At 38.6% G+C, this 12,610-nt stretch overlaps 2 protein-coding genes across 9 annotated transcripts in view; both read left to right on the forward strand.

The window, feature by feature from the left end:
* top3b (DNA topoisomerase III beta) overlaps positions 1–3,639 on the forward strand; it is a 59,486-nt gene extending 55,847 nt beyond the window's left edge. Inside the window, exon 17 of one of the 3 annotated variants that reach the window (XM_054773296.1) lies at positions 141–3,639. In XM_054773296.1, the coding sequence (XP_054629271.1) occupies positions 141–419 (279 nt within the window). In that variant the 3' untranslated portion in view covers positions 420–3,639. The remainder of the gene's footprint in view (positions 1–140) is intronic. The other 2 variants (XM_054773295.1, XM_054773294.1) reach the window with 2 other exon arrangements.
* Positions 3,640–3,961: 322 nt separating this feature from the next.
* Positions 3,962–12,610, forward strand: part of stxbp1b (syntaxin binding protein 1b) — a 45,723-nt gene continuing 37,074 nt past the window's right edge. Inside the window, exons 1-6 of one of the 6 annotated variants that reach the window (XM_054773665.1) lie at positions 3,962–4,163; positions 6,509–6,558; positions 6,640–6,721; positions 10,135–10,211; positions 10,412–10,490; positions 10,982–11,085. In XM_054773665.1, the coding sequence (XP_054629640.1) occupies positions 4,127–4,163; positions 6,509–6,558; positions 6,640–6,721; positions 10,135–10,211; positions 10,412–10,490; positions 10,982–11,085 (429 nt within the window). In that variant the 5' untranslated portion in view covers positions 3,962–4,126. Of the gene's footprint in view, positions 4,164–6,508; positions 6,559–6,639; positions 6,722–10,134; positions 10,212–10,411; positions 10,491–10,981; positions 11,086–12,610 lie in introns of those variants that run through there. The other 5 variants (XM_054773662.1, XM_054773664.1, XM_054773661.1 and 2 more) reach the window with 5 other exon arrangements.

Below are 12,610 nucleotides of genomic sequence, written 5' to 3' on the forward strand. Positions count from 1 at the left end.
TGATCAATCATCGATTCATTGTTGCAACTCTGTTTAAATCTTTATTAGAGTTTTACATTTTCTCCTTCCAAAAACCTGACTGTTTGTCAGTGCATGTGAGCGTAAAGCACATAACACTTGATGTTTTTCTTTTCCGGTAGGTTGCTCAAGGGAGTTGCAATGCATGTGAGGCTTCCCTGGTCACAGTGGACTTCAATAAGGCCCGCACCCCACTTCCTGCCGGTGAGACCCAACACAACGGCTGTGTTTTCTGTGATCCAGTCTTCCAGGATCTTGTGGAGATTAAACATGCTACCATGAGGCACCCCATGCACCGAGGTGGAGGTGCAAGAAGAGGACGCGGGCGAGGGAAAGGGCGGCGTGGCCTCCCTAAAAAGCCCAAGGACAAAATGGATGAATTAGCCGCATACTTTGTGTAGTGTATTATTTTTGTTTATCTCTCTGTCAGCACACATTCTACATTTGAAGGATGGTTGTTGTTTGGTTAGTCAGTAGTTGTTGACTAAGGTAGGTAGAAGAACTGTGCAAAGATTTATGAACTTTCTCGTAGTGGATCCCCACCCCCGTGGAGCTTTTTGCTCACTCACTATGGCAGGAATGGAGCAGTCCATCCATCCATCTTCTATGCTGCTTATCCTCACTGGGGTTGCGGGGGTATGCTGGAGCCTATGGAATGGAGCAGTCCACTACAGGAAATCTAAGTGCGGCAGATCTGCCCAATACCATAGATTTGTGCCCTTCATTCACTTCCTTGAAGCCATGTTCTCATCTGTAAGGTCAAATGAAAAACCAAATGAAATAGAAAAAGCCACGTTGATCTTCAACTGTCCATCTTATACAGTATTTATTAGATAATACATTTGCCCAGATGTCAGATGTCTTTACTGTCATGTGTACTACAATGGGGGAAATAGTTATATGATCCCCAGGGATTTTGGTCCACTCCAATAAAGGTCCGGAGACAGGCTAAGACGTGCCAGGATGTTAGTGTGGTGCTTCATTTGAAAGCATCTGCTCTTATGAAAGTGACAGTACTGTAATAACTACGCAGTGCAGCGGTCTTTTGGCTGGCAGACCAGGATCATGGTCCCTGTGAGCTCGGATTCAGGAGAAGGCAAAAAATATTCTTCTCCTACATCCTACTTCATCCTGCTGACAAGCCTGCAAGACAACCACACGGAAAAAGGAAGGAATTGTTTTTTTGTTTTACTGTTTATTTCATTCTTGTAATTCACCTTTTTACGGCTGTGTTTTATATGTCCTTCATGTGTTCTGTGCACAGTGTGAGTGACGTAGGTCTTCATTCAGCTATCGTATTAGGGGGAACTAAACGCAATTTACATCACAGTTTAGGAATGGAACTCGTTTGTAACTAGAGATGCGTGCGTGTGCGTGTGCGTGTGCGTGTGCGTGTGTGTGAGAGAGATTGCTTCAGTGTTGTCCCAAGAAAGTGATTGCCCCCTAAACCTAATAACTGGTTGGGCCCCCCTTAGCAGCAACAACTGCAATCAAGTGTTTGTAATAACTTGCAATAAGTCTCTTACAGCGCTGTGGAGAAATTCTGGCCCACTCATCTTTGCAGAATTGTTGTCATTCAGCAACAATGGAGGGTTTTCCAGCATGAAGCGCCTTTTTAAGGTCATGGCACAGCATCTCAATAAGATTCAGCTCAGGACTTTGACCAGGCTACTCCAAAGTCTTCATTTTGTTTTTGTTCAGTCATTCAGAGGTGGACTTGCTGGTGTGTTTTGGATCATTGTCCTGCTGCAGAACCCAAGTTGGTTTCAGTGTGAGGTCACCAACAGATGGCCGGACATTCTCCTTCAGAACTTTTTGGTAGAAAGCAGAATTCTTGGTTCCATTTATCACAGCAAGTCTTCCAGGTCCTGAAGCAGCAAAACAGCGCCAGACATCACACTACCACCACCATATTTTACTGTTGGTATGATGTTCTTTTTCTCAAATGCAGTGTTACTTTTATGCCAGATGTAACGGGACACACACCTTCCAAAAAGTTCAGCTTTTGTATTGTCAGACCACAGACTAGTTTCCCAAAGGTTTTGTGTATCATCAAGGGGTTTGCTGGCAAAATTGAGACCAGCCATAATGTTATTTTTGTTCACCAGTAGTTTTTGTCTTGGAACTTTCACTGCCCAGTGTCTTTCTTATGGTGGAGTCATGAACACTGCCTTAACTGAGGCAAGTGCTGTTGTCTGCTGTTGTCTGGATGTTGTTGGCGCTCACTGGGGTTCGCTGGAGTGCCAAAGCTTTAGAAATGGCTTTATAACCTTTTCCAGACTGATAGATCTCAATTACTTTCTTTCTCATTTGCTACTGAATTTCTTTACATCTCTGCATAATGTCTAGCTTTTGAGGATCTTTTGGTCTACTTCACTTTGTCAGGCAGGTCCTATTCATGGTAACGGTTTAATTTTATTTGAACATGCATACAAGTTAAAATGGAATACATACCAGAGTACATTTTGCAGTTCCACATGTCCAAAAGGAGTAGGAAGAAGCAAAGCTTATTTAATCCTACCCCCCCCATCCATTCCACATCTTATACAGTACTTATTGTTCACTTCCTGCATTCCAAATGTGGTCTTTACCAGTTAATACATAGGAAAATGATAAGGTAATGCATTAAGGTAAGGTAATATAACTGTGGAGGTTTTTCCACAATCAAATAATAATGAATAATCATATATAATAATAATCCGTATAAATAGACTTAACAGAACACAGTTGGAGTAATAGATGAGTACTGACAATAAACTCACAAGCGTGAAGAGGAATGAGTTGTCGTGATTAGACAGCATTTTGTACACAGAGGTTCAAGACTCTTCTTCCTTGTATTTTGCAAACTTGAACTGCTTCTATTATTTCTTGAAATCTCTCATCTTTGTGCTTTGAGTTCCTTACTCAATCCGTTCCATAATTTGATTCCACATACTGAAATGCTGTGGTTTTTTAGCGTTGTTCTTGCATATAAGAGTTTTAAGTTTAGTTTTTGAGATCATATTTCTCCTCTCTTGATGAAAGTATTGTATGACATTTTTGGGTAGCAGGTTATTGTTTGCTTTATGCATAATTGTAGATGTTTGAAAATTGACTAGATCAGCTAATTTTAATAATTGTGATTTAAAAAATAAAGGATTTGTATGTTCTCTACATGCGGCATTACGGATTATCCAAGGTGATCTTTTTTGCAGTCCATTTAGCGTGGAGTGTACTTTTATAGTTATTACCCATATCTCCACACAACACGTCAGATATGCTCATACCAGAGAGCAGTAAAGAGAAGTGATTTTTGGTCAAGGACAGATTTTGTCTTAAGTCATTTCTTGATTGAGATCAGGTGTGGCTCGAGAGATTTAACTCAGGTGTGATAAACCACAGTTAAGATGAAGTTATGTTTTAACGGGGGGGCAATCACTTTTTCACACAGGTCCATGTAGGTTTGGATTTTTTTCCCCTTGATAATAAAATGTTGAAATTAAAAACTGTATTTTGTGTTCAGTTGTGTTGTCATTAGCTAATTAAATTTGTCTGATGGTCTGAAACAAGTGTGGCAAACATGCAAAACGATACATCAGGAAGGGGGCAAACACCACTGTACAGTAACCCCTCGCCACTTTGCACTTTAACATTTCGCAGCGTCATGCTGTCAGTTTTTTTCCAAAATATATTAATGAATAAATCATGCAGTTTTCTGTTTTGAATGCAGCATATTATTTGTAAAAAATAATCTGAATATTTAAGCAAATATCACGTTTTTTTTTGTTTTTTGTTTTTTGCCTACATGAAGCGTTTTCAAGCATAAAAATGGCTACTTTTATCACGCTGAGATAGTTTTTTCTTGAAATAGATATCACTTCTAAGCATGTCTTGGCGTGGGTTGATTTACAAACTATCAAAGTGGACCCTGCATTCTTTTAATTTTTCAGTGTGTGGCCTTTGTGGAAAAAAGTTGGACACCCCTACCCTGTCAGCGAATGTTCCTGCTTTTATTTTGAATGTCATCCAAACAGGATGCACAGTGTTGTGTGGATGATAGCGTCTTGACCGTGCGTGGATTTGGAATGGACTTGTCCTGCTGAGAAGTGAACGTGCATCAGGATCCACCATGGCACCCACTGGACTCAAAGCCGTTGTTGGAGAGAGTAAGATGTCTTTTATTATTCTTTGGCTATTCTATTTCTTCCACGCCTGCAGTCATCACTCATTTGTTGTTATAGAGCCTTTTATTCCGTGAGAGTGGCTAAAGAGTTCATAAAACATTGATATAATCAACATTAAACGTGCAGTAACAATGATAATATCTTTGATGATGTTGACATTTTTATAGGAGGAATTGTACTAGCAAAAAAAAAGTAAACGTTCAATTTTGAGACAATGTGGATTTAGGGTGAGTTCAGGTGAAGTGTTGATTGAATAGATTTTGTTTCACTGGCCTAACGATTTGCGCTCAAGGTAGGATTTATATATTTCAGCATATATAAAATCAAGGATAGACGGAGTCGTGACGTCACAGATACTCCAAATGTCACTTCTGCAGTCCAAACATGATGTGTGCAACTATTTCCCAGCCTGATAGAATGTGGATGATGGGGGCTGCTTGCCTGGGATGTTGTGTCAGACGACACGGAAGTGCCCTGGAACAGCAATGGCGAGCTAAGAGGATTTGGAACAGATTACAGCCAGGGATTGCATTTGCCTTTATCCTCCAAGAGGACAGACTGGATTGTTAAATCCCAGTGATGGAAACTGGGACACCACCTAACACACTGCTCATCCACACATTTCTACGGACTATTTCTTATTCTTTAGACTTTTTATTACAGTCTTATAACTACAGACTGCTACACGCTGCTGCTGTGGGTTGGATTAATGGCCAGGGCTGTGCCAGGAACGGCATCAGTTGTAAATACAAAGCCAAAACCATTCATTATTTGACAGCTGATAGGGGAAAAATGCCAAAACTGAAAAAAAATTACGATTTTAACTATCAGATAATTATCAGTCGGATAATTATTGGGCACCCTGAGTAAATAATTATCGGTCTGATATGAGGAATTATAATGTCATACCGATAAATCCGATAACAGCAAAAAATAGCTCCAATGAGGCGAGATTACCCGTACTGTCCTGTAGGGTGAGCAAATCAAGCGCTCCTTTTCTGTGACATGCTGCAAACGGCCTGTCATAACTTCTAAACACATATGGCGTCAATGGTGTGGGACTTCTCACTGTTTCAGGGCAAGACATTTTGCAAAATGCTCTGCAAACATTCCAAAGTGAGATGAAGAAAACACAACAAACTTTGTCAGCCACATGAAACGCCAGCATCGCTACAACGCCAGGGGCTTGTTCCTATCACCTCGGCATTTGAAAAGTTTGCCAGAGATGAACCGGGGGCTAAAACAATCTGATTTGTTCGATGTCCAGCCTTTTGTTGGCTAGTAAACCGCTTGGAGGCAAACTTTGTACTTCTCACATCATCTTCATTGAAGGTGAAAACAGATGAAAAACAGAATCTGGAACAGATTCATGATGCTAACCAAGATTCCACTGTACTGAAGCTAGGTATTTTACTGTGTACCTTTTTAAAAAATTGTATGCTAAAATAGCTAAAGATCTATTAACTTGCCTAAAATAGAAAATTATAGCATGTTGGCCACACAGTCAGGAGATTGGGAAGATCTGAGTTCGAATCTCCGTTGGGCATTTCTGTCTGGAGTTTGCATGTTCTCCTCGTGCGTGCGTGGGTTTTCTCCGGGTACTCCGGTTTCCTCCCACATTCCAAAAACATGCATGTTAGGTTCATTGGAGACTCTAAATTGTCCATAGGTATGAATGTGAGTGTGAATGGTTGTTTGTCTATATGTGCCCTGCGATTGGCTGGCGACCAGTCCAGGGTGTACCCCGCCTGTCACCCGAAGTCAGCCGGGATAGGCTCCAGCATACCCTAGTGAAGATAAGCGACATAGAAAATGTATTGATGGATGAACTGTGTAGAATATCACAATATATCTTCAAAAACACAATACAGTCATCCCTCGTTTCTTGTGGTTAATTGGTTCCAGGCGCGACCACGACAAGTGAATAAGTAGGATTCAATATTAATAAATTGAATATGTTCATAGTTACAGCATAGAAAAGCTGTCTATGACTTTCTAAATACGGGTTTTAACATTAATAGAGCCCTGTAGACATGAAATGACACCCCAGTAGTCACTTTTACACTCCTATTATTTTTTGCGCAGCCTGCGCAGGCAATAACGGATGACAACAATAGCAATCTACCGAGCTAACTAGTTATCTGCTCAAGTTGACTGATTCTAAACTTAAGAAAGTGTTTCAAACAGGGTGGGGAAGAACAAAGACACCAAAAACATACCACTTCCACACAGAATGAGAGGAGAACCTTTTTTCACTCAGTCTCAGCCATGGCAGGAAATGTGTAAAATTCATGGTTCATTTATGAATGTCTAACTATATTTTACAGAGATAATGAATGGCGTCATCAAGAAGGCACGAGAAAAGGGAAAATGGAAAGTATGTGCATGTTTGGTGCATTTGCAGATGTGATGTTAATAATCCCCTGCTATAAAGAGGCTTGTCCAACTTTGTTTTTAGGTGCTTGTTGTGGACAAGCTGAGCATGAGGATGATTTCCTCATGTTGTAAGATGACAGACATCATGTCCGAGGGAATCACCAGTGAGTACCACCTCATGCAGCTTGTTGTCAACATACACTTGGTTGTAATTTACAGAGTGTTGAGTGTGCAGCTTGGACAGCAGTATGGCTGTACAGTCCCCACGAAATAACTCAACACACATTTTCAACCTGCAGCTCATTTTGTATTGGCCCTGGGCATATTCTAAAATTAAAATGAATCCATTATTAATGAGATACAATAGGTGTGTCCCATTTCTGGGTCTGCTTCCTTCAAAGACCTAGCCTATGTGGTCGAAGAAGGCTGGGTTCTTATGAGAGTCTTCCAGATGTGAAATGGGACAGTCTAGCCTTCGGAACACTTCCTGATATGTCACGTGTTCACACCCTCTCGCTTCTTGCGATGTGCCGTCAAATCCGCAAAGTAAAGAAAAAAAGATGGGGTGGCCTAACAAAAGTTGTTGTTTTATATTTATTTTAGGATTATGTGTTGCTGGAAAGAGAAGAGCAGCCATCCGTCAGCACATTTATCTGACGTTCATAGAGAAACCTTTTATTTTTAATCATATTATTATTATTAATTCCTTTATTACTTCTGTCTAGTTAGCCCATTTGTATAGCACTTTGATCAACATGGTTATTTTTAATATTGCTTTTATATATACAGTACATTTGAGCATTAAAGTTGAGCATTGTAGTTGTTTGGATATCTACAAATAATGTATTTTTTTATTCATAATTGTTATATTATTCATTTATATCTTGGAGGGCTGGAGGGCTCAACATTGTTTTTATTAGGCAAATCAAACCATATTCTTATTTTAATAGTTATGCATTAGTTTATAGAGGATCTCATTTGTACTTAGAAGTTTGTGAATTATTACTTGACTTATTAGTTTGTGTTTACATAAAAGTCTTAGTAGCAAATTAACAGACTTGACTTACTTGATGGAGGACATGCTGGACATAAACCCTCTCAAACACGCTGGTCACACTCCAGATGACGTCCCGGAATTGTTGGAGTCCATACAAAACACCACACACTCCTACTCAACTAATGTGTGTATTTTTTAAAATACATTGTAATCTGTAAATATATTTTTTTCTATAAATGCCCAGACTGAACTTTTAATGATAAATAATCCCTACAATATAGCACGTTTTCTAAACCTGTTATAAATGGTAGCACTTTAAACTGTACATGTACTGTAACATTAAGTGGAATAGACCCATTGGAATAGCAGAAAATATTCCACAATCTTTGCAATTAAGGCAGAGGAAATTCATGAGATCAGCAGTAGTTTCAGCACATTATTAACAAGCATGGGTAAAAAAAAGAACTGCTTAAAAAATGATCCTCCAAAGCTGTAGTGCATACATACGTTTTTATTATCCACCTCTTTGTGCATGGTCTGTTGTCCTTCAGATTGTCTTGCGAGTGCATTTACTTCTGGAATGTTCTGAACAGAAAACACAAAATCACATTAACAACAGTGATGTAAACATTCATAAAAGTTAACATTAACAATAAGATCAAATGTACATCATGTACACAAACAACACAACGTACGTAATAATTTATAGTGCAGTAGAATAATAAACTATTCCACAGTTAAAAATATTACACGTACAGTACAGTAAGTCAAATTCACAAAGTGTAACAACTGAAGTAAAAGGACTATTTCTTTACTTCCAAAGAAAAAAAAAGCTCCATGCATGAAGCTGTCTGCACACTTGCCCAAGCTACCTCTACAGGCTCCTCTCAATGTGAAGGAGCAGCGGCTCTCTCCCGGATGGCCGAGCTCCTCACTCATCTCTTAGGGCAGGGGTCGGCAACCTTTGCTATCAAAAGAGGCATTTCACTCTCTCGCCCACTAAAGTAAAATCGTCTGGAGCCACAAAACATCGGATTAAAACAACATCTTATACATTTTACCAGTTATAACAGCAGAATACAACACGTAGAAGTGCAGTGTGCATGTGTAACGGATGCCAAGTAGAAGGGTTATGATAGTGTCATCTTGGTTATCTTGGTTGGTACGCCTGAAGAAATGTGCAGCACAGTAATTTCACAGGCTTTTTTGGGTTTTTTTTTTAAGCTCACTGGCTATGGCGACGAACAGCTGTGGTGAGCGATGTGCTCCGTCTCCCACGGTTTTTATTGACTGTCAGATTTGGAGGGAACTTTGGGTTATCAAGGGAGTTCAGAGGAGAAATAGCGTTGTTGATCGAGTACTCTTGCTAGTACCAGATCTTGCTAGTATTGAAGGTAAACTTACATAAATGTTTGTGTAAATTAATGTACAGTCAACTTACCTGATATGTTTACTCTGGTGCCAACAAGTTTCCATGCCGCTGCTTTTTTCTTTGAATGTAAGGAATGTAAAACCCTCTTATTATGTCTATATTGGGTAATAGGAATATAAAGGTGACTATAGGGGTGTTATTTAATGCCTAGAGGGCTCTCATAATGTTAAAAACTGTATTTACAAGTTCGTAAGCAGGTTGTTTCTATGCTCAAACCAAAAACAACAAATATTCCATTTATGAATAAGAAAGCCTACTTTGCGTAAATTCACAGTTGGGTTTGGAACCAATTAACCACCATAAACGAGGGATTACTGTATCGTAAAAACTCAAAAGTTGGGTATCAATACTTTCCCAAATGACTTACTCAAATACCTAAATTTGAGTAAGTAGTAGTAGTAAATGACTGATTAATTTTCATGTGTTTCGGGCACTGTCCAACATTATTCAGAGAGAAAAAAAATCCAAACCTAAATGGCCCTGTGTGCAAAGGTGATTGCCCCACCTATTGACCTATTGTTACATGTGCGGATGGCGACTGCTGCAACGGGAGACTCTAGCGTCACAGCAGTCTCCATCCACGCATGTAAACACTGTGGAACACACACAAGAATGGACCGCAGAGAACACATAGCGATACGAACGGAGAGGAAATAACACAGAGCAACTTGGAGGTCTGACTTTTTCCAAAGTAATGGTTTTGTGATACAAATGTATTTCTCTTTTGAGAAGCCAAACTCTTTACTTAAGTGACCCCAGCAACTAACCGGAACTACGTTCCTCCTCACCGAAATCCATCCAGAACTCCACTCACGGAACAAAGTGGGAGGTTAGTCACTGTTGATATGCTACACTGCTGATGGGGATGTCATACAACTTCATGTCAAAAAGGGTCAGTGTTCATGACTCCACCATAAAAAGACACTGGGCAAAAACGGCCTGCATGGCAGAGCTCCGAGACGAAAACCACTGCTGAACAAAAACATTGACTAATATTAAATTTGTATGATGATATGAAACAAGTGTGACAAACATGCAAAAAAATAAGAAACAAACACTTTTTCACAGCACTGTATGTCTGATTATTAGTAGTAGATCTAGTAGTAAATCTGATAAATCACTCAATAAAATTGTGTTCCTTTACTCAGTTGTAGAAGACATAACCAAGTGCCGGGAACCTCTTCCAAGCATGGAGGCCATCTATCTGATCAGACCCTCAGATGAGGTAATATCACTTGTGCAGTGCTGTGCATATAATGTTTAATGATTATAAAACAAATATAGATTTCATTTTTCATTCTTTTCAAGGGTTTCAAATAAATAAATGAAAATAAACAAGCAAAGACTGTTGCATTAGTTCTTGCAAAACATCACAAGTATAAATTGCAGCATCTGTTCATGTGAAAACTGTTTGTCTATTGACAGTCTGTTGAGGGTCTGATTGATGACTTTAGGGATCCAAGGTCTCCGAAGTACAGAGCAGCCCATGTCTTCTTCACTGACAGTGAGTAACACGAAAACATTTGTAGTTTTGTCATCCTTAAATGAGCACATGCATTGTATTGGGCAATGCGTTGTATGCCACATGTTTGCAAACTGGTGAGAAATGGGCTTGAACAATTAAAAAGGATGAACAAATGCCTGATTTCTCAGTACTGTTGTAAAGTGACATTGTATGCTAACACTGTTAGTCAAGAATTAAAGACTGCTTGATTATCAGTGCAGCCATATGTAGCGTACACATATAGAAGATTGAAAAGGCCTAAGGCCTAAGACCTACCAGAACAGCAATAATTATTAATTATTGATTAATAAAATAGTACATGTAAACATCGAACTGAAAATAAATGAACACAGTAAGTATACATATGAAAAAAATATAATCAACCATAATCACCACTTTTTGGGAAAAAAAAAAAGTTCAAATTGGCTTTAATTGCTTAACTCTTGCTGAATATTTCTTGAATTTAATTATAAACTTTTCATTCATGACAGCAATTCCAGACTCCATGTTCGGCCTCTTGACCAAATCTCGAGCCTCCAAAGCCATGAAGGCCTTGACAGAGATCCATGTCGCCTTTCTACCCTATGAATCTCAAGTAAGATTGTATTTACTTATCCATAGCACCAACTCATACTACTTATTGTTATTATTATTATGATTTATTACTGCTTACTACTACAGCCAAGTGCAAAGTGCAATGACGACAAGGACAATAGTTTCACTTGATTTTGTATGCACCATATAGATTACAGTAATCCCTCGTTTATTGCGGTTAATTGGTTCCAGACCCACTCCGTGATAAGTGAGTTTCCGCCAAGTAGGATTCCTTATTTATAAATGGAATATTTTCAAAGTTAGAGCATAGACGACCTGTTTATGAGCTTCTAATTACAGTTTGTAACATTATCAGAGCCCTCCAGAAATAACACCCCTATAGTCCTATTACAGGGTTTCCGCTACAAGTAATTGATCGTGGCGGCCCGCCACTACAAAATAAAAGCCACCACACCTTAAAAATGAGTTGGAATGAGTAGAAAAAACGTTAAGTGATACATTACACATATGTAGCTTATTATTATTTACATATTGACCACAGGTAGTTTGAAAACGTTTTAAAATATCATAAAAATGTTTCACTGTGCTTTATTTTGATAATAAGACAGAATCGCCTGTCTGCCCTGCTGGCAGTTGTGTATGTCTGACCATATACGTGACACGTTTTGTGTTGACTTTCACTTTGTTTCTTGTTGGTTTGGTTTGGTTTGGTTTGGTTTAGTTTATATGAACATGAAGGTTACAATGGAATACATCTCATGAATCATCCTTTCACTGTTCCACATGTCCAAAAGGAGTAGGAAGAAGCAAAGCTAATAATTTAATTCCACATACGGAAATGCTGTGGGTTTTCAGTATAGTTCTCGCGTAAAAATGTTTTAAGTTTAATTTTCCTTTAAGATCATATTTCTCCTCTCTGATAGAGGAATACTGTATGAGGTTTTGGGTAACAAGTTATTATTAACTTTATGCATTATTTTAGCTGTTTAAAAGAACACTAAATCTGCAAATTTTATTATCTGTGATTTTAAAAATAGAGGGTTTGTATGTTCTCTATACCTGGCATTATGAATGATCCTCACAGATCTTTTTTGCAGTACAGTGAGTGAGTGAAGATTGCTTTTATAATTATTTCCCCATATCTCCACACAATACATTAAATATGCTAATACTAAGGAACAGTACAGAGTGTGGGGTGATTTTTGATCAGGAACATATTTTGCTTTATTCAATATAGAGATATTTCTCGCCACCTTTTGTTGTAAATATTTAATATGAGATTTCCAACTCATTTTTTCATCTATTGTAACCCCCAGGAATTTGTTTTCTTTCACTTTTTCAATATCCACTTCGTTTATTTGTATTTGGTCATACGTATCCCTTCTGCTATTTCCAAATAGCATTATTTTACTTTTACTTAAGTTCAAGGATAATCTGTTCCTGTCAAACCATGATTTTAATATGACCATTTCATCCTTGACCTTTTTAATGAGTTCTTGTGTGCTTTCCCCACAACAAAAGGTAGTGGTATCATCTGCAAATAAGACCAATTTTACATCCTTTGT

Source organism: Dunckerocampus dactyliophorus, chromosome 4 (genome assembly GCF_027744805.1).
Source record: "Dunckerocampus dactyliophorus isolate RoL2022-P2 chromosome 4, RoL_Ddac_1.1, whole genome shotgun sequence".
NCBI lineage: Eukaryota > Metazoa > Chordata > Actinopteri > Syngnathiformes > Syngnathidae > Dunckerocampus > Dunckerocampus dactyliophorus.